Genomic DNA, 25,370 nt, shown 5'->3' with positions numbered 1-25,370 from the left:
TCACCTTGACCTCTTTCCACCTATCACATTTCCGACGCCCCTCCCCCAAGTCCCTCCTCCCTATCTTTTATCTTAGCCTGCTGGACCAACTTTCCTCATTCCTGAAGAAGGGCTAATGCCCGAAATGTCGATTCTCCTGTTCCCTGGATGCTGCCTGACCTGCTGCGCTTTTCCAGCAACACATTTCCATCTCTGATCTCCAGCATCTGCAGACCTCACTTTCTCCTCAAAGACTGTCATGGAGTGCCAGCTCCTGCCAACGGATATGGGAGATGTACACAAACCCATGCCACACTACATTGTCCATGAGGTCAATGCAGCCATGACGGTGGGAGGGGGGAAAAGCATCTGGAGTTTCCATCACATCCACGTTCTTCTCAGCTCAGTTAGGAGAATTTTATAAACCTTGCAGGTGAAGGAGAACAGCTGGGGGCTCCACTCAGGGCACTCTTAGCAGTTTCTCTGGCTCTTTGTCAGTAGCCCCAGCATCCCAAGTCTCCAAGTCGACGTAAGTGGGCTCTGCTTGTATTTGCCACTCAGAGTGCTAGGACTCTCCAGGCCTCAGGCAACCAAAGGATAGCCATGGAACAACACTGCCTCCACCTCAGTTACAGAGATTGCACCATGTCGGAACACTCATATGTGAGGTATGAAGAATATGCAGATATGCTTGGGGTTCATGTGTTATATAGACTTTGTACATATTGAGGCTTTTTAATTTAATGGCGATACACAAATGTTAGGATGCATCTACTGGTCATCTGTTCATTTCATTTTGCCTTATTAGATCTCATCTACAGTTTTGTTCTCTTAATGGACCTTTCATATTGAACTCAGATACATTTAATCAGTCCCTAAATGTTGTCAGCAAACACTGTTGACAGTACTTGGCACTTGGCAATGGGCAATGAAACGTGACATGAGGTGATAGCAGCAGGATGGAATACAGATGCATTTTGATTGCAATTGCGAAAGACCATTGTCACTGGTACTGGACCTGTGAGAGATTGTCCTGAACCTCTCGTGTGTCTCAATTCCCCTCACCTCTGATGAAAGAGGTTGCTTATCCTGTGCTTCCTGCTCAGGCTCCTCCTCATCTTTATCAGTGGATTGGGAGTGGTCAATGATTTAAAGACCTCACTCTTCTCCCTTCGCCCCCATGTTCTGCGGTGCTAAATTATCCAGAACAAGCAAACGACCATTATGCCCAAGACCATTACAAGGGTGCACAGATTATTCAATTGAATTAAACTGGAATTCAACTTCAGCAGCAGTTAACCCACTCACTGGGCACTCAGATGTACCCATAGTAAGTACTGTAACTCTCCTCTGCTAGAGTGAGGCTTCTCCAGGTTGCCTATTGAGGTTATGGTCCCAGTGTCTCTGTCCCCAAGAATCTCATTGAAGGCACATGGGGAACCATAAAAGCTGTGAGGATGTCAGGCCCATCATTTAGGCATCTTCTGGGTATTCCAGATTGGAGGATGGGAAACATTTCTGGCTGTAACAGGCTGCTCTTTTTGAGGTATTTTAGGTGTTGGAGGTGATTTTCTTGAATTCCAGGAGCAACAATTACTGTTTTATATGGACAAAGGCAGCACATGCTGAGGTCACTGCAGGAGATAGAGGGAGAGAGGGAGGGAGGCCCACACTGCTAACTGACACAGCAGTGAAACTGTGCAGTTACTGCCTTTGCTGCTTGAATTCATGTATCACTGGACATCGGAGTGCATCTGGGAAAATTAACAAACAGAGTAATTCACAACTGATCTTGGAGGAACCTGTTTGGGAAAGGTCACAGTACAGAAACAGATAAGGGAATATTTTTAAACTGTGGTCTTACAATAAGTAGGCAGTAGTAAGTAGAGTGAGTTCTTTCTTGATATGTTTTATTGGGATATGTCTCTTGATTAAACTTAAACATATAAGCCAGAAGCATTAAGTTAGCCTGGAGCGGTATTTTGTAGAGGAATAAGGCAGTGTTATTTTCTGGGTGTGTAGATTGAAAGTAGCAAAAAATGGCCTATAGTAGAGGGATATGCTCTTCTTGTCAGATGTGGGAGTTTAGGGAGAGTTTACTTGTTACTGAGGATTATATCTGCAATAAATGTTGTTGGTTGCAAATTCTATCAGATTGAATGGATTGGTTTGGGCGATGGTTAGAGGCAATGAGGAATTTACAAGAACAAGGGGATGTGACGAATGGCAATTAAAGGAAGGGAAAAAAGTTGCAGATACAGTCACATAAATGGGTTAACTCCAGGAAAGGTAAGAGAGGTAGAAGGGAAGTGCAGGAGTCTTCTGTGGCTATCCCCATTTCAAACAAGTGATGCTGATTTGGAAAATGTAGGGGGTGATGGCTTCTCAGGGGAATGTAGCACGAACAGCCAGGTTTTTGGTATTAAGACTGGCTCTAATGTATTGAGGGGTACGTCAGGTTTCAAGAGATCTATTATGTTAGGTGACTCTCTAACCTGAGGCACAGACAGATGTTTCTGTGGCCAGCAGCGAAAAATCAGAATAGTTTGTTGCTTCCCTGGTACCAGATCAAGGATGTCTCCGAGAGGGTGTAGAATGTTCTCGAGGAGGAGAGGGAACAGCAGGAGGTCATTGTTCACATTGGAACCAATAACATAGGAAGGGAAAAAGATGAGATTCTGAAGGGAGAGCAAGTTAAGCAGGAATTTAAAAATGAGATCCTTAAAAGTAGTAATATCTGGATTACTCCTGGTGCTGTGAGCTAGTGAGGGTAGAACAGGAGGATAGAGCAGATTAATGCATGGCTGAGGAGGTGGTGTATGGGAGAAGGATTCACATTTTTGGATCATTGGAATCTCTCCTGGGATAGAAGTGACCTGTACAAGAAGGATAGATTGCACCTAAATTGGTAGGGGACTAATATACGAGCAGGGAGATTTGCTAGAGCTGCTTGGGAGGATTTAAACTGGTAAGATGGGGGGAAAAGAGGTGGGATCCAGGGAGATATCGAGGTAAGAGATCAATCTGAGACTGGAACAGTTGAAAAAAGAACTGACTCAAACAGTCAGGGGCAGGCAGGGAAAAAGCAGAGAACAAGGTAGGACTGATAAATTAAACTGCATTTATTTCAATGCAAGGGGCCTAACAGGGAAGGCAGATGAACTCAGGGCATGGTTAGGAACATGGGACTGGGATATCATAGCAATTACAGAAACATGGCTCAGGGATGGGCAGGACTGGCAGCTTAATGTTCCAGGATACAAATGCTACAGGAAGGACAGAAAAGAAGGCAAGAGAGGAGGGGGAGTGGAGTTTTTGACAAAGGATAGCATTACAGCAGTGCTGAGGGAGGATATTCCCAGAAATACATCTAGGGAAGTTATTTGGGTTGAACTCAGAAATAAGAAAGGGATGATAACCTTATTGGGATTGTATTATAGACCCCCTAATGGTCAGAGGGAAATTGAGAAACAAATTTATAAGGAGATCTCAGTTATCTCTAAGAATAATAGGGTGGTTATGGTAGGGGATTTTAACTTTCCAAACATAGATGGAGACTGCCATAGTGTTAAGGGTTTAGATGGAGAGGAAATTGTTAAGTGTATACGAGAAAATTTTCTGATTCAGTATGTGGATGTACCTACTAGAGAAGGTGCAAAACTTGACCTACTCTTGGGAAATAAGGCAGGGGAGGTGACTGAGGTGTCAGTGGGGGAGCACATTAGGGCCAGCGACAATAATTCTATTAGTTTTAAAATAGTAATGGAAAAGGATAGACCGGATTTAAAAGTTGAAGTTCTAAATTGGAGGAAGGCTGGAAAATGGGAAGCCTCCAGATATGAGATAATCAGTATCCAGAGAAAGTATATTCCTGTTAGGATGAAAGGAAAGGCTGGTAGGTGTAGGGAATGCTGGATGACTAAAGAAATTGAAGGTTTGGTTAAGAAAAAGAAGGAAGCATATGTCAGGTATAGACAGGATAGATCGAGTGAATCCTTAGAAGAGTATAAAGGAAGTAAGAGTATACTTAAGAGGGAAATCAGGAGGGCAAAAAGGTGACACGAGACTGCTTTGGCAAATAGAATTAAGGAGAATCCAAAGGGTGTTTACAAATACATTACGGACAAAAGGGTAACGAGGGAGAGAATAGGGTCCCTCAAAGATCAGCAAGGTGGCCTTTGTGTGGAGCTGCAGGAGATTGGAGAGATACTAAACGAGTATTCTGCATCAGTGTTTACTGTGGAAAAGGACATGGAAGATATAGAGTGCAGGAAAAGAGATGGTGACATCGTGAAAAATGTCCATACTGCAGAGGAAGAACTGCTGAAATACATAAAAAATGGATAAATCCCCAGGATCTGATCAGGTGTACCCATAAACTCTGTGAGAAGCTAGGGAAGTGGTTGCTGGACCCCTTGTTGAGATATTTGGATCATCGATAGTCACAGGTGAGGTGCCAGAAGATTGGAGGTTGGCTAACATGGTGCCACTGTTTAAGAAAGGTGGTAAGGACAAGTTAGGGAACTATAGATCAGTGAGCCTGACGTTGGTGGTGGGCAAGTTGTTGGAGGGAATTCTGAGGGACAGGATGTACACATAGTTGGAAAGGCAAGGACAGATTAGGGATAGTCAACATGGCTTTATGCATGGGAATCATGTCTCACAAATTCGATTGAGTTTTTATGAAGAATTAGCAAAGAGGATTGATAAAGGCAGAGTGGTGGACATTACCTATATGGACGTCAGTAGGGCATTCTACAAGGTTCCCCATGGGACACTGGTTAGCAAAGTTAGATCTCATGGAATTCAGGGAGAACTAGTTATTTGGATACAGAACTGGCTCAAAGGTAGACAGAGGGTAGTAGATGGTCGGTGTTGGGACCACTACTTTTCGAAATTTATATAAATGATTTGGATGCGAGCATAAGAGGTATGGTTAGTAAGTTTGCAGATGACACCAAAATTGGAGGTGTAGTGGACAGCGAAGGTTACCTCAGAATACAACAGGATCTTGATCAGATGAGCAAATGGGCTGGGGCGAGGCAGATGGAGTTTAATTCAGATAAATGCGAGGTGCTGCATTTTGGGAAAGCAAATCTTAGCAGGACTTATCCACTTAATGGTAAGGCCCTAGGGATGTGATGCTGAACAGAGAGATCTTGGAGTGCAGGTTCATAGCTCCTTGAAAGTACAGTTGCAAGTACAAAGGATAGTAAAGAAGGCGTTTGGTATGCTTTCCTTTATTGGTCAGAGTATTGAGTACAGGAGTTGGGAGGTCATGTTGGAGCTGTACAGGATATTGGTTAGGCCACTGTTGGAATATTGCGTGCAATTCTGGTCTCCTTCCTATCGGAAGGATGTTGTGAAACTTGAAATGGCACCAAACAGATTTACAAAGATGTTGCTGGGGTTGGAGGATTTGAGCTATAGAAAGAGATTGAATAGTCTGGGGCTGTTTTTCCTGGAGTTTTGAAGGCTGAGGGGTGACCTTATAGAGGTTTATAAAATCATGAGGGGCAAGGATACGATACATAGACAAAGTCTTTTCCCTGGGGTGGGGAGTCCAGAACTAGAGGGCATAGGTTTAGGGTAAGAGGGGAAAGATAGAAAAGACACCTTAGGGGCAACTTTTTCACGCAGAGGGTGGTGCATGTATGGAGTGAACTACCAGAGGAAGTGGTGGAGGCTAGTACAATTGCAACATTTAAAAGGCATCTGGATGGGTATATAAATAGGAAGGGTTTGGAGGATATGGGTCAGGTTCTGGCAGATGGGACTAGATTGGGTTGGGAAATCTGTTCGGCATGGACGAGTTGGTCCGAAGGGTCTGTTTCCGTGCTGTACATGTCTTGACTCTATGTCTGCTTTTTGGGAACTATGCACATAGCTGATGGACACACTTTCAGTAATCTCAGATCATCGAAATGGAATCTCTTCCTATTGATGAAGGTCATTGACTCGCCCTTGGGAATCTTGATGGCCATGTGTGCGCAGCCGGTGACATCTTGTACCCGGGAAATTCTAGATACGATGCATGAGCAAATATCCAATCTACACAACCCAGGGCCAAATCAGAAGTACACAATCTTGAACAGAGCATGGGTCATCTCCTTAATGCATAAAGGGGGAAATTAAATACAATATCAATTTAAAGCTGATGTAACTCTTACCAGATTACTTACTAATCATAAACAAATGACCAGAAATGATAGTTCCATGTTTTAACTTGTACATAAATAACTTCAGTTCAACATTGTCAGGAAACTTCCAAATCATGCTTCTGTCAACATACAACAAACTAATTTATTTTCATGATCTGTAATAATCTGTTTTCTCAACAGTGAACAATGAGCTGGCCATCAATCAAGATTCTAAAGACATTAAGGACATTAAAAAACGCACTCATCACCGTTCAACTGAATATAGAGCACGAACTACAATTTGTAGCAAGTGAATCTCAACAAAGACAGAACCTTATTTTAATAAGTGGACTGTGGTCACATTAGAACTTATTGTACTATCACAGTTGTATATTCCTTCAATTAAAAACAAATCAAAATACGACCAACCCAATGAAATTGATGGCAAATTATCATAGTCTCAATGCTTGTGATGCCTGCTTGAGAGATAACACAAACAGATATTAGTGTTGCTGCATCAGTCCATTTGATGTGTAAAATCTTTTGCAGTCAACTTTGATGGTATGATGGTTAATATTTTGAGGAGCCTCCTGTATATAGTCCATATTTTAGGGGCTATACCATAAGTGAGGGATCGTGAATGAATGGAAGATCATGAGCTTGATTTCAGATTTAATATTAAGATTTTCACACACCTAGTTCCTCCAACAACTGAAGGCTGCACCAGCATATTTCAGTCAATACTGTCAATGTTAGTCTCTTGCAAAAGATAGCCTGCAAGATGCTAGAAACTATTCCACACTTTCCAGGTACTCATCATGAATCCTAGTCAATGGAGCTGGGGTGCAAACAGCTTGATGATTGAAGATTTTGACCTTCTGAATGTTGACCGTGAACCCAATTTTCTCTTGTGCCTCAATATGTTAATGATTCTCTGAAGTCCAGTTTCTGACGTCACTAACTGCAGCATCATCATTGTATTCAACAGCTGAAGTTGAGGTGGTCTTAATTTTTGATTGGAGTCATCTGAAGTTTAATAGTTTACAGTTCATTACTAAATAAGGTGCTGCCCAACGGGGAGATTATGTCTGGTCATATGGAGAATGATCCTGGCTTAATCTACAATTAGCTCTGTAAGAAGTCCCATTGTTCAAGATCACCACTTGCATATTAGCATGAAGCAGATGAGGAAGAATTTGAGGATATCCATACTTCAGAATCGTCCAGAGTTTTGCACAGTTTACAGAGGCAAAGGTTCAGTCAAAAAATGGTCAGCAACTTACTAATCCAATCATGTCTATCAAACTGTCCCTAAACGACAGACACAACAGAAGAGGATCCATGAAAGAACAATGTCAGGATTCTGAAAGATCCAATCAAAAGCAACCAATTTCAACAATGTCTTTGGAATGAAAACTATGAAACTTCAATCAAAGATAGAAAATGTGTCCACAGTCCTTGGGACATCCTTAAGCCAATTATCATCTATGCCTGTAAAGAAATACTTGGATTTTCGGTCAGGAAGTTTAATAAAAATCATGAGGATTGAAATCTAGCAAGTGCAATACTGTCTCTGCCTGGCAGAATGACCCAAATCCAAAGCAAAAGAAACTAGCAATACAATAACCTCACTGACATGACATTTTCCTCTTCACAAAGACCACTCATGATCAAAATTCTCAAGCACCAGATCCTCCAAGGCCTCAGGATGGGGGCGGGGGGAGATCTTGCAGGAAAGTGGTGTTTAAAGAAAGTTTTAAAATTTTAAATTGTAAACATTTTGTGTAAAGAATGTGGTGTTCAAACCATTCTGAATCATAGTATACTTTATAGTTGCCCCGCCTCTACAGATCATGATGTAACTGAAAATTACCTGAGCAAAAAGTTAAACGTTTTAACAATTTATCCATATTAATTTATATTAAAGTGTTTATGGGTTTTAAATTAGATGTTCTAATATTTCTGTGCTTGTTTTAGACTATTAATACATTGATTCATTCAGCTACATCTTACTAAAAGTAAATGCTTGAAGCATCTACAGTAGTTTTCACAAGGCATTGTTCAAAGCGAACAGACCAATTTGTAACAACACTTGTATAAAACACAATCACGATAGAGGTAAACAATGTTTTTCGCTAACCAAATATCTCTAAGTAACTGCTCCTTTGCTTTTTCAAAATTCTGTGTCATGTTTTTGGATCTTTGACTACTTTGCTTTCTCTCTCTCTCTGCCAAGATTGTGACATCTTTCCCATTGAGGTGTCCATATAATTTAATGATTTCATTTTCATTGCTTGTGTTTCACTATATTAGCACTTTTACTTTTCAATATCTCCAAAGTCACAATGTAGCTCTGTCATATTCCCTAAGTGGCACACTGAGTTACTCAGCATCAAAGCATAGGGTATGGAAAAATTAATGCATAATAGATTGAAAGAGAAAGTGGAACAGTATGTCAGGTAGAGAGGGACTGTCAGTAGCAGATTTAAAGTGTGCATAAAACAAGCAAAGGGAATCAAAAAGCAAAGAAACACATTTGAACTTTTAAAAAATAAATTACTACTTAAAAATTTATTTTTGTAGCATTACAGGCAAGTATAGCAATTGAAATGATTGCCCATTAGCTGTGAAAACTTTGGTTTCCTCAAATCATTAGTGCCATTTGTACCATTTAAGGAGTTCAATAATGGAATCAAACATAGGAAAATAGAATAGTCAGAACATCATTTTTAAGTGAAATTTATTTTCAACAGCATTACATGGAGCAAGAATATCATTCAACACAACTTTGAAGCTGCTAAAATATTATTTTGCTTGCTTATCTCTATGTATCAGTCAAAAGCAATTGACAGTCAAGATTTAGTACAGTTTTCAAACAAATGCTGAACAAAAGATTCTGCAATATCTACAGAAAAGATCAAATATTAAACAGATTTTTTTTCCAAAACCTTCCTCAAACATTAGACAAAGCCATTCAAAATGCAATACAATTTGCCCATTAACTATAAAGATCATGTTTTCACATCAAGATCCAGAATGAAAAAGAATTTATAGAAATGTATTTAATATAGTGATTTTTTTTCCATTTAAGGAAAAATGATTTAAAAGCATTAAATTTTAAGCTGCCAACCAAGTTATGTTATAGAACTGATAAGTAATTAGAAAAGTACCCCTTTTCAATATGGATCTCCCAGTTTCATGGATGACTTAAAAAAATATTATATAGTAAATGCAATATAGTGATTTTTAAAAAAATGGAATGATGTTTTATTTAGCATTAGGTCCTCTTTAATCTTTTTTTCAGTAATAGGTAGGCTAGGAGATTCTTTATAAACACACGTAATTATTTTGAACTGACATGTTAAGAGTTTGAAGTGACACCGGAAAAGTTTGAACAAAGTCTTTCCATATTTCTCTTTTCCACAATATTTGGTAACTACTTGATCATGCTAAAAATGCTTCTGCAACAGGATTACACATACTTATTCATTTATTTGAAAGTGAACCACTTACTAAGTTAATCATGACATCCTGTACAAAACTCATCTAAAAAGATATCTACTTTTAGCCATTTTTGTATTATTTACTTGCAGTTATTAAATTCTAATGGTATATAGAAGTGATACGTTAATAAGCCATCAAATTACTAAAGAGTAAATTATCAAATTACAGACTAATGATTTTAAATAACTAACTCCAATTATGCTTTTTAGAAGGCTGCTGGCATCTTCCAATATTCACACAATGTGCGACTTTTATGGAGGATGCTATTTACTAATGCTCAGAGGATATTTTGTTCATGGCAGTGGTCACTCTGGTAGTAAAGATCGTCATTTGATTTCAGGCAATATTCATTTCTGGAAGTAAAGAACACAACATTAGTGATGTAGCATCTAAGATAACTTACAAAAACTGAAAATATCAGCATTCACAGGTTGTTCAGTGAAAGCACATTTCTGCATTTGTTCCCGATATGTCAGTTGCTAAGGAAAAATTCAGAATGACTGTCCTACCAGATGAGTAGTGTATAATGACTTATCTTCAGCATGTCGTCAAGTGCTGCTGATTTGTACTATACATTTAACAGAAACTGCAAAATGTTACAACCACACCAATATATGTAACTTCAGTTTTAAGATTTTTTAAAAACTGTGCTGAAACCTTTGAAATTAAATTTTTGTAGAAATGAAAAGTTAAAAAATACTGATAAGGCCATAAGACATAGGAGCAGAAGTAGGCCAATCAACCCACTGGGTTTGCTCCACTGTTTAAATGAGATCATGGCTTATCTGATAACCTTCAACTCCACTTTCCTGCTTTTACCCCATAACCATAGATTCCCTTACTAATTAAAAATCTCACTACCTTAGCCTTGAATATACGTAAATGACATGACAGCGCTCTGTCGTAAAGAATTCCAGATTGACTACCCTCAGAGAAGGAACTTCTCATCTCTATCCTAAATAGGCAACTGAGTACTCTGAGATTATGTCCTAGTCTCTCCCACAGGCAAAACACCTCTCTGCATCTATCGCATCCAGGTCCCCAAGTATCACGTATGTTTCAATCTTGTCTCTTTGCATTCTTCTAAAATCCAATGAGAAGAAGCCCAACATCCACAAGAAAATCCATCCGTTCCGGGAACAACTTCTCTGGACTGCCTCCAATGCCTGCATATTTTTAGGTAAGGGGCCCAAAAGTGCTCAGTGTATTCCAGTTTTGGTATGACTGCAGCATTTTATAGTTTTAGCAAGAGTTCACCATTCTTATAATCTATTCTCTTTGGGAAAAAAAGCAGACATTCCATTTGTCTCCCTTTTTAGCCGCTGAACTTGGATGCTGGTGTTTTTGTGATTCACACACCAAGACTCAATCATTTTGACTTGCAGCATGTTGTGCTCTTTTCCTATTTAAAAACATTCAGCTCCTCTATTCTTTCTGTCAAAATGCAAAATCTCAATTACAAGATTACTACCAATACATCCACTACTTCTCAGCTCCTTCTTTTAAAATCCTAGAATGCACTCCAGTAGGTCCAGAGTATTTATTGGCCTATAACCCCATTTGTTTCCCAAGTATTGTTTCTCTACTGATAACTATTATATGATATTTGCTCTTTACCCCAACCTTAGCCCTTTGATTATAGAGTATTTTTGGAATGCCATTAGAGTCCTTCACCATGAAAACTGATGCAAAGTAATTGTTCAACTCTTCTGCCATTTTCTGGCTCCTAATTATTATTTCCTCAGCTCATTCTGTCAGGGCCCCCCATGTTCATAGTTTTCCCTTGCTTACTTTTCATATATTTAAACAAGCTCTTACTGTCTGTTTTTATATTGTTAGTTTGCTCTGTTTATTTTCTCCTTTTTTTGATGATCTTTTGTTGGATTTTAAGGCTTTCTCAATCCTTTGATTTATCTGATAATATTTAGCTATTTTTTGTTCTTCCCTTGTCTATGCTTTTCTTTAACTTCTCATACTTGCTCCATATTGTAGTCTTGAGCTTACTACTTAGACTTTCCCAGTGATCTATCGCAATAGAATAGTAAGATTAATATAGTTAGTTAAATTAGATAAAGCCTATTATGAATATAGATTCCTTTTGTCCAAGAGGTAACCCGCAGATGTGAAGTGCACTCTTCAATGTACAAAATAAATTACTTCTGAATTAGACCAGTCTTTTATATACCTAATTTCCCAAACTGACTTTGAAAGTAGTTTAGCCTGAAACCCCTGTTGCCACTTCTTTTAACTAAACTATATCAGACTACACAAATGTCTTCCCTTCCCACAATCTTCTTATGCTGTGTTTCTCCTTAGTTTAAATTTGTCAGCTATATTGAATTGCTTTGAATCTGTGTACCACTGCAAAGTTTCAATACTTAATATACCATGGAAATAACGTCACACACCCATTATCAAAACTTCCTATAAATTGCTCAGCAATTGTAATTTTGGATGTAGGTTTGCTCGCTGAGCTGAAACGTTCATTTCTAGACATTTTGTTACCCTACCAGGTAACATCTTCAGTGGACCTCAGGAGAAGCAATGCTGAAAATTCCTGCTTTCTATTTATATGTTTGGGTTGGTGACGTTATTTCCTGTGGTGAAGTCACTTCCTGTTACTTTTCTCAGGGGGTGGTAGATGGGATCTAACTCGATGTGTTTGATGATAGAGTTCCGGTTGGAATGCCATGCTTCTAGGAATTCTCGTGCGTGTCTTTGTTTGGCTTGTCCTAGGATGGATGTGTTGTCCCAGTCAAAGTGGTGCCCTTCCTCATCCTTGTGTGTTTTCCTGTAGGAAAACAACACATACGGACCAAATATTGAACTACAAAAGCAATCACCCCAACACCCACAAATGAAGCTGTATCAGAACATTGTTTCAATGAGCCAACGCACACTGCAGCACAGAGAAACTACGCAGAGCAGAGGAAAATCACCTATATCGTGTATTCAAAAAGCATGGGTACCCAATGAACACAGTCTGCCGATTTCTCAGCAACCAACCCAAACAAGCAGACAAAACATGTCCAGAAACCCTAGCCACTCTCCCCTACATCAAAGACATCTCTGAAACGACTGCCAGACTACTCAGACCCCTTGGCATCATGGTAGCCCACAAATCCACTAACACACTAAAACAGCTGCTAATGAACTTAAAAGACCCTATACAGACAATGAGGAAAACTAATGTCATTTACAAAATACGTGCAAGGACTGTAACAAACACTACACTGGACAAACAGGCAGAAAACTAGCCACCAGGATGCATGAACACCAACTAGCCACAAAAAGACATGACCCTCTCTCACTAGTATCCTCACATACGGATGAGGAAGGACACCACTTTGACTGGGACAACACATCCATCCTAGGACAAATCAAACAAAGACATGCACAAGAATTCCTAGAAGCATGACATTCCAACCAGATTTCTATCAACAAACACTGAGTTAGACCCCATCTACCACCCCCGAGAAAAGGCACAGGAAGTGACTTCACCACAGGAAATAACATCACCACAGGAAATGACATCACCAACCCAAAGAAACAAATAAATAGAAAGCAGGAATTTTCAGCATTGCTTTGGTTGAGGCCCACTAAAGATGTTACCCAGTAGGGTAACAAAACATCTGGAAATGAACCTTCCAGCTCAGTGAGCAAACCTACATCCAAAACCTCAACCTGAGCTACAAATCTTCTCAAAATTGGCTAATTGTAATTTTGTGTATTTGTCATTTTTTAAATATAAAATAATGTTCTTATTCCTATTTTCAGTTGATTTCACTTTAAAGAATCAAAACCATCAGTGGTTCCACTGAGGAGGCCCTTAGTAAACTGTAAATATTTCTGAAATGAAACTCAGGTGACACCAAAACATTTTTCTCCTTCCCACTAGCAAGAACTCTGTTGCCACTTCGATATACATTTTCACTTGCCATAGAGTCAATGTGTTAGATCAGTAGTTTTCTTGAAAGCAATACTTCCTTAAAACAGTGCACTGTGTTTTTCAACATTGTCAACATTATTGACAGTAGCAGTATCACACATTTGTAATCAATCCACTGAAGAAAGAGATGTTTACTAGCAATAAGTAATTTAAAAAGGAAGCTTTGGAGACAACCCAGTTTTGTTTTTTAAAAAAAAGCATTAAATCTCTAATACAAATTGCTGCAATTTGCAATAGGGTGATAGTTAAATAAGACTGCTTTTTAAAAAATTTTAGGACAGTCTTTTAGTCTGAGAACTCTATTCATTTATATGTAATCACTGTGACTTAAACATACTTCTAACGACAGATGTTCTATGAAGAAAACTACAGCATTCACAGCCAAGGATTTTGTAATGAATTGCAAAAACAGAAATCATATAACTTAAATACGAAATCTAATGTAACTGAAACTCATTAAATACATACTGCAGTATTTCTCATTTAACTTGAAGGTAGCCAATTAATTGCAGGAGGGAAGCCAAAAGGGTGGAAATTGGGCCCAATTTTGGTAAAGGCCACTGATTTAACTAGCGAAGATGCAAAAACTACCTGGTTTGTTAAAATGTTATTATAATTTGAGAATTATGATATAAAATTGCAGTCATTATTTTCTACTGCATTTGAGTTAACAATTTACTCCTGACTTTTCAGATAAAATACACAAAATTGTGCTAGCCAAATTTCTGACCAGTAATCTTAAAGGTTTCTCTATTTGCTTTGGAATGTTTATTGAGACCTAGTTGAGTCCAGTGTTCAGTTAATAGTTTGCCATAATTTAGATTCAACCATTTGAAGCATATTAAGGCCAACTGTAGTATTATGGCTTTGATCAGACAAAATGTAAAGAAAAAGTGGACTTGCTGCCAGACATTGCTGGCTAGGAAGCAATTAAGGATGAAAACATGATCATAACCTGCATACATCCCTGCATAGAAAAAGAAAGTCTGTCTAGAAAAAGAACGACATGTTGTAAATAACATTATATTTGCTCTCATTATGTATTAAGTTTGCTGTCTCAGTAGATGCTGTGGTCCCTTACCTTAACTCATTCATCCCCATCCTCAGTGAGCTCTGTTTCTTTATGTACCACTACCCTGGTGACTGACATGTCTGGATGCTGCTCTTTGGCTTCTTTTATTGCCTGGGCCAAGGCCTACCAGAATTACAAACAATATTAATGCATTGGGGAAAGAAAACAAGTCAAAATACGCAACAAACAATGGCATAATTAAACTAAGTTAAACTTACAACATTTGTAGGGTAAAATAAACAGTATTTATTAAATACAATTTAATCTTGTATGAAAGATCTTAAAATCGGAAAACAATTTTTAAAAAATTACTGACTGATAATGAACTAACCAATTTCCAAATAAAAGCGTATTTCATAAATCAGCTATTGCACAAATGTCCATTTAAAACCAGTGTGCTTGCCCCTATCAGAACATGTTTCTGGAGTGATATAACAGTTTCGTCACACATTTTGAAAAAAACATACATTTACAGACTTGGCCCAATGATGAGCTCATTTAAAATCAATATTCCACCTTAAGAAATATGGACCAGAGGGGTTAGGCTGGACTTCTTTCAAAGTAGTTCCTCAGATCCATACCTTTAAAGAGATATATATTAATTGGATGACCAGATGTTTGGTCAGAGGGATAGTTTTTAGGAGGCATCCGTAAGTTTGCTGAAGTAGAAGAAAGGCAGGGAGGTTGAGGAAGGAAATTCCAGAACTTAGCACCTTAGTCACAGCCACATAAATGATGGAACATTTAAAATTGGGATGCACATGTGGTCAGAACTGGATAAGTGTAGATATCTGAGATGTTATAAGGTTGCATGAGAATAGAGACATAGGGAAGGGGGTGAGACCTTGGAGGGATTTTAAAGGAGGAAGAAAATTTCAGGTGCCAATGCAGTGAGTATAAGGCTGAATTAGGCTTGCAGAGTTTTAGATGAGATCAGGTGTATGAAGGATACAAAATAGAAGCCTGGCCAGAATACTATGTCTAGTGCTAATAAAAGCATGGGTGACATTTGGGGATGGTGGTTGGTGTTCACCAATGGCTAATATTATGAAGGTAATGTACGACATTTCTGATAGAATCTGGCATGTGTGCAGCAGGCCTGATGGACTGAATGGCCTACCTGCTAGGAGTACATGTTTAAATATTCTCAGGTCACAGTAAAATTGGATGATGCAGTTGTGGCAACTTTGGCTCAGCCAAACCAAGGGGTGGAGGTGATGTATTGGAATTGATAAAAGAGAATGGGTTTGTTGAAGGGGCTTTAATAAAAAAAATTCAATTTCTATTGCTAAATTGGAGGAAAACTCAGTATATTCGAGGCCAGACTGCATAAAAATCTGCCTGGTGAAAAGGAGACAAGTGGTAGTCGTAGAGTGAACAGAAGTCTCCAGCTCTTTGTGAGGTCATGTAGTTGTGAAATTATTGTATAATACCATTTATCATCAACATTCTGCCCCTTAGTAAAATCATCTAAAAATATCACATCAAGTTTCACATGTTTGCTGTCAATTCCCAACAATGCTTCACTACAGGAACAAACATTTCCTATGGTAGGGATCAGTGAACATGGAGTCACAGAGGTCTACAGCATTGAAAGAAATGCTTTGTGTCCCTTCAAATCTGAACTGGTCAACATCAAGCACTACTTGTTCTAATCCCAATTTCCAGCAGTTGGCCCATGAATTATGCTTTGGCTTTGCAAGTTCACATCTAAATGTTTCTTGGCTGTTTTGAAGGTTTCTGCCTCTATCACCATTACAGGCAGTGAGTTCCAGATTCCCACCACCCTCTGAATGAAAAGAATCTTCCTTATATCACCTCTAAAATCTCTTGTCCCTTCCCTTAAATCTATGCTTATTGTTCACTGATCCCTGCATCAAGGGGAAAAGCTCAATTCTGTAGTATTGTTCAGGATTGACAGCATATGTGAAAATTGATGTGACAATTTTTGGATAATTTTACTGAAGAACAGAATGTCAATGATAAATAGTATTCAAAGAGTACTTTCACATCTTGCAAAGTGTTTTATAGCTATGAAGCAACTTCTTTTGAAATGTGGTCATTATGTAATGTAAGAAATGTGACAGTAAATTGCACTCAACAAACTCCTATAAACAGTGATTGTCTTAATTAGATTAGATGGTGATAAAATGATTACTGTAAATGTAGAATGAGGGATAAATATTGGTCAGGACACCAGGAATAACTACCCTTCTCTTCTTCAATGTAGACTTGTAGGATCTTTAACATCTGTCTGAGCAGGTAGATAGGGCTTGTATTTAACAACTCATCTGAAAGACTGTTTCTCTCAAACAGTGCAACAAACCCTGAAAAATGCAAATAATTGTCAGGCTCTGATTTGTTTTTTGCTGAAACTCAGGTGCAGGACCAGAACCAGAACTCAGAATCTTGTGATTTAGTTGTGAGTGGCCTCAACTGCAATGAAAAGGGGAAAAGGAATGACACTTTAAGTAATGTTGCAGGGTCAGGAAGGTAAGTAACTGCAGGAGATTCTCTGATTGCAATAGGTCAGGGAAAGGTGATTCCTGATGAAGAGCTCGTGCTCGAAACGTCGATTCTCCTGCTCCTCGGATGCTGCCTGTTCAGCAGTGCCTTTCTAGCAGTACACTCTTCGACTTTGATCTCCAGCATCTGCAGTGCTCACTTCCTCCCAGGGAAAGGTGAAACGAAGCTGGAATGTCACATGAATGTTTATGTATGCTATCAATCCTGAACAATGCTTTACTACAGAAATGAACTTTTTCCCTTGATGTAGGGATAAATGAACAGTAAGCATACATTTTAAGGGAAGGGGCAGGAGATTTAGAGGTGATGTAAGGAAGATTATTTTCACTCAGAGGGAATCTGGAACTCACTGCTTATAAGGTTGGCAGAGGCAGATATCTTCATACCATTTAAGAAGTATATAGGCCAAATGCAAGAAAATGAGACTAGATTAGTTTGGGAAACTTGATCGGCATGGATACATTGGATTGAAGGGACTGCTTCTATGCTGTATGAGGACAGTCCCATTTAATTAAACAATACAGGAAAGGGGAAGAAGATAGACAGTATGATCGAGTGACATATTGTACCTTCACATTGTGAAATAAAGCAGATAATCAGCCGTTTATCTGAGGCTTTATCAAATGTTTTTTCAACAATTCAACTGAGAGATTGAAGTAATACATGTGTCCAAGATACAATGCTACTGTTAGGCTTTTCTTTAGCATTTCTCGAAATGCAAAACATAATGCTGAGCCCTAAGTGAAACTGTTTACTTCGACCACACCAAGAAAAATAAATTGCAATAATCCAACACTACACTTAAGAAATGGGACCAGATATCGAAGGAAGTGGAAATGGAAATTGCAGAAGTACTGGTAAGGGTCTTTCAATCTTCCCTGGATTTGGAGTGGTGCTTTGGAGATTGGAGAATTAGAGAATTACAAACATTATGCTCTTGTCCAAAAAAGCTTGTAAAGATTGGCCCAGCAATTACAGATCAGTAAGTTTAACATCAAAGCCAAGGAAATTTCTAGAAACATTGACTTTGTATAAAATTGTTAATGTGGAAAAATGTGGGTTGATTTGGGAAGAGAAAACCATACCTCACTAACTTGAGGCTTTTTTTTTGAAGAGAAGTTTAATAAGACTAACGATGTGGTATACATGAATTCTAAAAGATGTTTGTTACAATGCCATAAAATTGACTTGTAGGAAGAGTTATAGATCATGGAATAAAATGAGCAATGTGGACAAAAATTGGCTGAGGGATAAGAAACAGGGAGCAATAGTTAATAGATACCTTTTGGACTGAAAGGAGGTTTGCAGTGGAGTTGCCCAAAGACTGGTATTGAGATTCCTTTGTTTTCTCCTGAAATCTAAATCGCGGTGTGCATGGGACAATTTCAAACTTTACAGATGACACAAAACCTGGGAGAATTATAAACTGAATAGTTTACAGTGTAGTGTAGAATAGTGTAGAACTCCTGAACGACATTGACAAGTTGATGAAGTACAATGCAGAACAAATGTGGGGTGATGCACTTTGGTACAAAGAACATGGAGAAACAACATAAAATAAAAGGTGCTATTCTAAAGGGACAGGAGCAGAAAAAACCCTGTGCATACATGCACATAAGTCATTAAAGGTGGCAGGACAAGTAAAGGGAACTGTTAATAAATCATACAGTATTCAAGGATTTATTAATAGGTACACAGAGTACAAGAGCAGAAAGATTCAAATGAACTTACATAAACCATTAGTTAGCCTCAGATGAGTATTTTGAGTACATTTAGCTGCCACATTAAAGGAAGAATGCAAATGCTTTGAAGAGAGTCAGAAGAGATTTAAAGAATGATTACAGGGATAAAACACTTCAGTTACGTGGATAGACTGGAGAAATTGAGAAATTATTTTCCTTGGAGAGGAGATTTAACAGAAGCTGTCAAAATCATGAGGGGAATGGATAAAGCAGTGAGAAACTGAAAGGCTGATCATTGCATTAATCAACTCCAGCTTCCCCACTACTCTTGACCCACTCCAATTTGCCTATCGGACGAACAGATCCATCTTGACACCAAGAACAGCTACGTAAGAATCCTACCCATTGACGACAGTTCAGCCTTCAACACTATTATCCCCTCGAGACTGATTATTAAACTTTAGTGATCTCGGACTAAGCCCCACTCTCCGCAACTGGATCCTCAGTTTCCTGACCCACAGGCCACAATCAGTGAAGATTGGGGACAATATTTCGTTCTCACTAACACTCAACACTGGAGCCCCTGAGGGGTGTGTACTCAGCCCCCTACTGTACTCACTGTATACCCATGACTGCGTCGCCAAATACCAGACTAATGCCATTTATAAGTTCGCTAATGACACCACCATAGTCGGTCGAATCTCAGATGGCAACAAAACAGACTACAGACGGGCAGTGAAAGACCTGGGAAAATGGTGCACTGAGAACAACCTAGCTCTCAATGCCGGCAAAACCAAGGAACTCATTATTGACTTTTGGCAGGATGTTACTCATGCCCCCCAACACATTAACAGCACAGAGGTGGAATGAGTAGAGTGTGTCAAGCTCCTGGGAGTGGTCATCCACAACAAGCTTTCTTGGACTCTTCATGTGGATGCACTGGTTACAAACTCCCAACATCTCTTCTTCCTCAGGCAGCTGAGGAAATTTGGCATGACGGCGAATACCCTTGTCAACTTTTAGAGGTGCACCATCGAGAGCATTCTGTCTGAATGTATCACTACCTGGTATGGCAACGGTACCATTCCAGATCGGAGACAGCTACAGAGAGTGGTGAGCCTGGACCGGACAATCACAAAGGCCAACTTCCCATCTATAGAATCCATCTACCAGGCCCGCTGTCAAGGAAAGGCCACCAACATTCTCAAAGATCCATCGCACCTTGGCAATGTTTTTCTACAACCTCTGCCACTGGGGAGAAGGTACAGAAGCCTGAACACACGCACCAGCTGGTTTCGTAACAGTTTCTACCCTACTGTTAGAATACTGAATGCACTCACAAACCCTTAAGATTCGCCTGTACCTGTGTTTTTGATTTTGCCACTCTTTACCTATTATTTACTATCTATTCTACTTAACTATGTGATCTGCCTGCATTGTCTTGTGAACAATGTTTTTCACTGTGCCTTGGTACATGTGACGATAAATTCAATTCAATTCAATTCAAACTGTTCTTGCTCACAAACGGATCAAGAACCAGACAGCACAGTTATTTCACACAGCGAGTGATTGGGTCAGAAATACACTGCCTGTGAGTGTGCTGGATGCAGGTTCAAGTGATGCATTAAAAGAGGGTTTGGATGACTATTTACATGAGTTAGTAAGGATTTGGATGTGAGCATAAGAGGTATAGTTAGTAGGTTTGCAGGTGACACCAAAATTGGAGGTGTAGTGGTCAGCCAAGAAGGTTACCTCAGATTACAATGGGATCTTGATCAAATGGGCAAATGGGCTGCGAAGTGGCAGATGGAGTTTAATTTAGATAAATGAGAGGTGCTGCATTTATGGGAAAGCAAATCTTAGCAGGACTTATACACTTAATGGTAAGGTCCTAGGGAGTGTTGCTGAACAAAGGGACCTTGGGGTGCAGGTTCATAGCTCCTTGAAAGTGGAGTCGCAGGTAGATAGGATAGTGAAGGCAGCATTTGGTATGCTTTCCTTTACCGGTCAGAGTATTGAGTACAGGAGTTGGGAGGTCATGTTGCAGCTGTACAGGACATTGGTTAGGCCACTTTTGGAATATTGTGTGCAATTCTGGTCTCCTTCCTGTCGGAAGGATGTTGTGAAACTTGAAAGGGCTCAGAAAAGATTTACAAGGATGTTGCCAAGGTTGGAGGATTTGAGCTATAGGGAGAGGTTGAATAGGCTGGGGCTGTTTTCCCTGGAGCTTGAGGGGCATGGATCAAATAAAGAGACAAACTCTTTTCCCTGGGGTGGGGGAGTTCAGAACTAGAGGGCATAGGTTTAGGGTGAGAGGGGAAAGATATAAAAGAGAACCAAGGGGCAACGTTTTCACTCAGAGGGTAGTACGTATACGAAGTGAGCTGCTAGAGAAAGTGGTGGAGGCTAGTACAATTGCAACACTTAAAAGGCATCTGGATGGGTAAATGAATAGGAAGAGTTTGGAGGGATATGGGCTGGGTGCTTGCAGGTGGGACTAGATTGGTTTGGGATATGTGGTCGGCATGGACAAATTGGACCAAAGGATCTGTTTCCATGCTGTACATCTCTATGACTCTATTACTGCAGAAGATTTAGACCTGAAACCTTGACTCCCCTTCTCCTCGGATGCTGCTTGACCCGCTTTTTCAAGCTCCATTCTTTATCTACCATTTATATATAAACGGTGCAGGGGTTCTAGGGAAAAGGCAGGACAAAGTTAAAATGCTCAGAGAGCTGGGGTGGACATGATGGACCTAATGGTTTCCTTCTGCACTGCAACAATTGTGTGATTCTGAGAGAGGAGGCACTGACTGTCTGATTAGCTTGTGAATTCTTTCTAACATTTGCACAAATTTCAGACTGGGGATGGCAATCCACCAAAACTTCAAACATTTGGAACATTTTTCTATGTCTTATGAATTTGCAATGTGAATTTAAATTAGCAAAACAATTTAAAACACATTGAGATTTTTTTTCACTGACGAGGATTAGTACTCAATTGAACAGTTCACACATCAATCCTGGAAAAGCATCCTCTAAGCATACAAAACAGTCATTGAATATCTTCAAAATTCTTCAAAAATAGTAGAAAAGTTACAAATAGCACAGAAATAATGTACAGTTTAAACAAAAATTAGAAAGTTATGGTTGTGGTTCATATGGACAATTAAATTTTAACTCCCATTATCTAACTATTATACACCAGACCTTCCAAATGGCAAGAAACATGAACTAAAATGGCTGCAGTGGTCACTTGACCACAGATTAGGGCAAGCCTAGAAAGACCCATGTGGAACAAACTAAATCATACTGAAGATAAATTACCATTGTCACCTGGCAAACAAATTAAGAAATTTGCAACCCTTGTTTAATATACATGTGTAAATTTCACATATTAGGAATTTAAAGACTCACTTATAAATTCTATGACTTAGAAAGACAATGGAGCTAACCTGAACAATATAAACTGAACTATATTCCAGCAGTTGGTTTTGAGCAGCAGAACACAAAGTAGGAAAATTAATTGGTGGCAATAAGAAATCTTATCATGTCTGGGTGGGTTGTACTTCGGCAGGTCGGTGTGGACTTGTTGGGCTGAAGGGCCTGTTTCCACACTGTAAGTAATCTAATCTAATACAGCAGTTGTAGAGAAAATAATGCGGAAAAACAAGTCTTCACTTAGACTACAAGCATTATACAGATTCATTTACTGCTGCAGATCCAAAATTCAAAGTCAAAATTGATCAACTCATACAATGCTCAGGCTTTTGTAACATTTAAGTTTTAAAGCAAAACTCCCACGAATATAGATTAACTGACCTGAAGATGTTTTACTATAGTTCAAAAGTACTCATTGGCTCAAAGACACAAGTATTTAGTTTTTCACTTTAATAGTAGTGACAAGGATTACATGGAATTATAGGTTTATTTACTCTTTAATACTTTGACATAGAATTACAGGCAATAAGTATTGACATCAACATGAATCACTCCAAAATTATGTAATCTTTCCAATAAACTCATTTAACCCAAACTGAACTCTAACATTTAGATGAGAAAATATTGCATAAGTTGTTTAATTCACTTAAATATTTCACAAATAAAAATTCTAAGTACAGAAAATTCAAAAGCATCTCGGATTGCAAATATTGAAAATTCCATCAAAAAGCTTAAAATTCTGCATTAAATTAGTCAACATTAATCTGCTCCCATATATTAATTCAAGATACATAACTTTTATTCTACTTGCAATTTATTACTGGTCCACTGCTAGGTTACTTCAAAAATATTTGTAATACAAGCTAATTTGTAAAATACATATAAAAGGTAAAATAAAACTGACCTGATCATGGTCAATGTCTGTATCCCCTGTGATAACAATTCGCTTTTCAATTCTTGTTTCAGAGACTCCACCTTTCACAGTCTGAGGATAAATTCAGAGTATGTCAATGTTGTTTTTTTTCTCCCCCCTCCCCATGATTATGATGATATAAAATTGAAGTCACTTTCGTAGCCAGTTTCAGTAGGCTGGATTTTGCTCTCAGTAATGAATACAGTAGCTAAGCCATTCATTATGCTCAGACAAGGGGAGGCGGGAGTGTGAAAGAGTTTGAGCAAGCAAGGGTGAGATAGACTTTACAGCGAAGAAAGCAAATTTCTTCACTCAGAGCTGGAATCCTTGAAATTCTCTTCCCCAATGGATTGTGGGTGTTTCATGATTAAAGGCTCAAATAGAGAGATCGAGTGTCTCAGGCAATCAAGGGCACAGGGATGAGGAGTTCAGGCTGATCAGCCATGATCATACTGAATGATAGAGCAGGCACACAGGCCAATATAATCTTCTCCTGATATTGCTTATGTTGTTAGGTTCTTTCAGCTGCTGCATTATGACCTCAGGTTTCTCTTACAGCTATATCCTTAGCCCCCTCCTATTTCTTATTTCACTGCTAAACCTGGGAAATAAAATCTAAAAATACAGCATTAGTTTTCATTCTGATTGGAGTTGATTTAGCAGTTTGGATCAGAAATTGGCTAGCTGAAAGAAGACAGAGGTTAGTGGTTAATGTGAAATGTTCATCCTGGAGCTCAGTTACCAGTGGTATGCCATAAGGATCTATTTTGGGGCCACTAATGTTTGCTATTTTTATAAATGGATGTGGCGTAGAAGGATGGGTTAGTAAATTTGCGGATTGACACTAAGGGATGCAGAGTTGTAGACAGTGCCGAAGGATGTTATGGGTTACAGAGGGCCATAGATAAGAGGCAGAGGTGGGCTGAGAAGTGGCAAATGGAGTTTAATGCGGAAAAATGTGAGGTAGCTCAATTCAGTGGTAGTAACAGGAATGCAGAGTACTGGTGTAATGGTAAAGTTAGTGGCAGTGTAGATGAACAGAGAGATCTCTGTGTCCAGGTGCATAAATCCCTGAAAGTTGCCACCCAGTTTGATAGTGTTGTTCAGAAGGCATATGGTGTGTTGGCGTTGTTTTGGTGTGGGGGATTGAGTTTTGGAGCCACGAGGTCATGCTTCAGCTGTACAAGACACTGCTGAGGCCACAGCTGGAGTATTGCGTACAGTTCTGGACACCACATTACAGGAAGGACGTGGAAGCTTTGAAAAGTGTTCAGAGGAGATTTACTATAGTGTTGCCTGGTATGGAAGGAAGGTCATATGAGGAAAGGCTGAGGGAACGGAGGCTGTTTTCGTTGGAGAGAAGAAGATTGAGAGGTGACTTAATCAAGAGTACAAGATAATCAGAAGGTTAGATAGGGTGGACAGTGAGACCCTTTTTCCTAGGATGGTGAAGGCTAACATGAGGGGACATAGCTTTAAATTGATGGGTAATAGTCTTAGGACAGATATCAGGGGTAGTTTCTTTACTCAGATTAGTAGGGCGTGGAACAGCCTGCCTGCAACAGTAGTAGACTCGCTGATGTTAAGGGAATTTAAATGGGCGTTGGACATACATGTGGATAATAATAGAACTGTGTAGGTTAGATGGGCAGCAGATTCATTTCACAGGTCAACGCAACATCAAGAGCTAAAGGGACTGTACTGAGCTGTGCTGTTCTATGTTCTAACACCCCAGATCTACTTCACTACCATCTCTTAAATCCTCCAATGTTACTAAATCTTCTGCCCATTTATTTCATGATTGATATTAGATGAACAAAACTTTCCTCCAATTAAATACTGGAAAGACAGAAGCAATGTCTTTGATTCTCATACAACTGTTTCCGAACTACTGACTTTTCCAGGAATTGTTTGAAGTTGGACCAGGCACTGGTGTCATACTTGCTGCCAAACAGAGTGTTTTTTTAAATTCACTCATTGGATATGGGCATACCAAAGTACCCTTCTCTAATTGCCCTTGAGGTGGTGACAAGCTGCTCCTTGAATCACTGAGTTCCAGGTGTCATAGATACACCTACAATTTTGCTCAGGAAAGAATTCCAGGATTTTGACTCAGCACTGAAGGAACAGCAATATACTTCCAAGTCAGGATAGTGAGTGGCTT

The 25,370-nt window shown here is 39.2% G+C and overlaps 1 protein-coding gene across 28 annotated transcripts in view; it reads right to left on the bottom strand.

Moving 5' to 3' along the window:
* Window positions 1–8,842: 8,842 nt before the first annotated feature.
* epb41l2 (erythrocyte membrane protein band 4.1-like 2) overlaps window positions 8,843–25,370 on the bottom strand; it is a 210,017-nt gene continuing 193,489 nt past the window's right edge. For all 28 annotated transcript variants that reach the window (XM_043683418.2, XM_043683473.2, XM_043683480.2 and 25 more), the window contains 3 exons: window positions 23,198–23,278; window positions 14,654–14,767; window positions 8,843–9,976 (listed from right to left, as the gene is read on the bottom strand). In XM_043683418.2, coding sequence (XP_043539353.2) covers window positions 14,660–14,767; window positions 23,198–23,278 — 189 coding nt within the window. In that variant the 3' untranslated portion in view covers window positions 8,843–9,976; window positions 14,654–14,659. The remainder of the gene's footprint in view (window positions 9,977–14,653; window positions 14,768–23,197; window positions 23,279–25,370) is intronic.

The sequence above is a fragment of the Chiloscyllium plagiosum genome, unplaced genomic scaffold (assembly GCF_037043375.1).
Source record: "Chiloscyllium plagiosum isolate Xiang-an unplaced genomic scaffold, Cpla_swu_hap1 HiC_scaffold_3, whole genome shotgun sequence".
Lineage (NCBI taxonomy): Eukaryota > Metazoa > Chordata > Chondrichthyes > Orectolobiformes > Hemiscylliidae > Chiloscyllium > Chiloscyllium plagiosum.
Note: the sequence above shows the minus strand (reverse complement) of the source record. Positions and strands in the feature narration are given on the sequence as shown.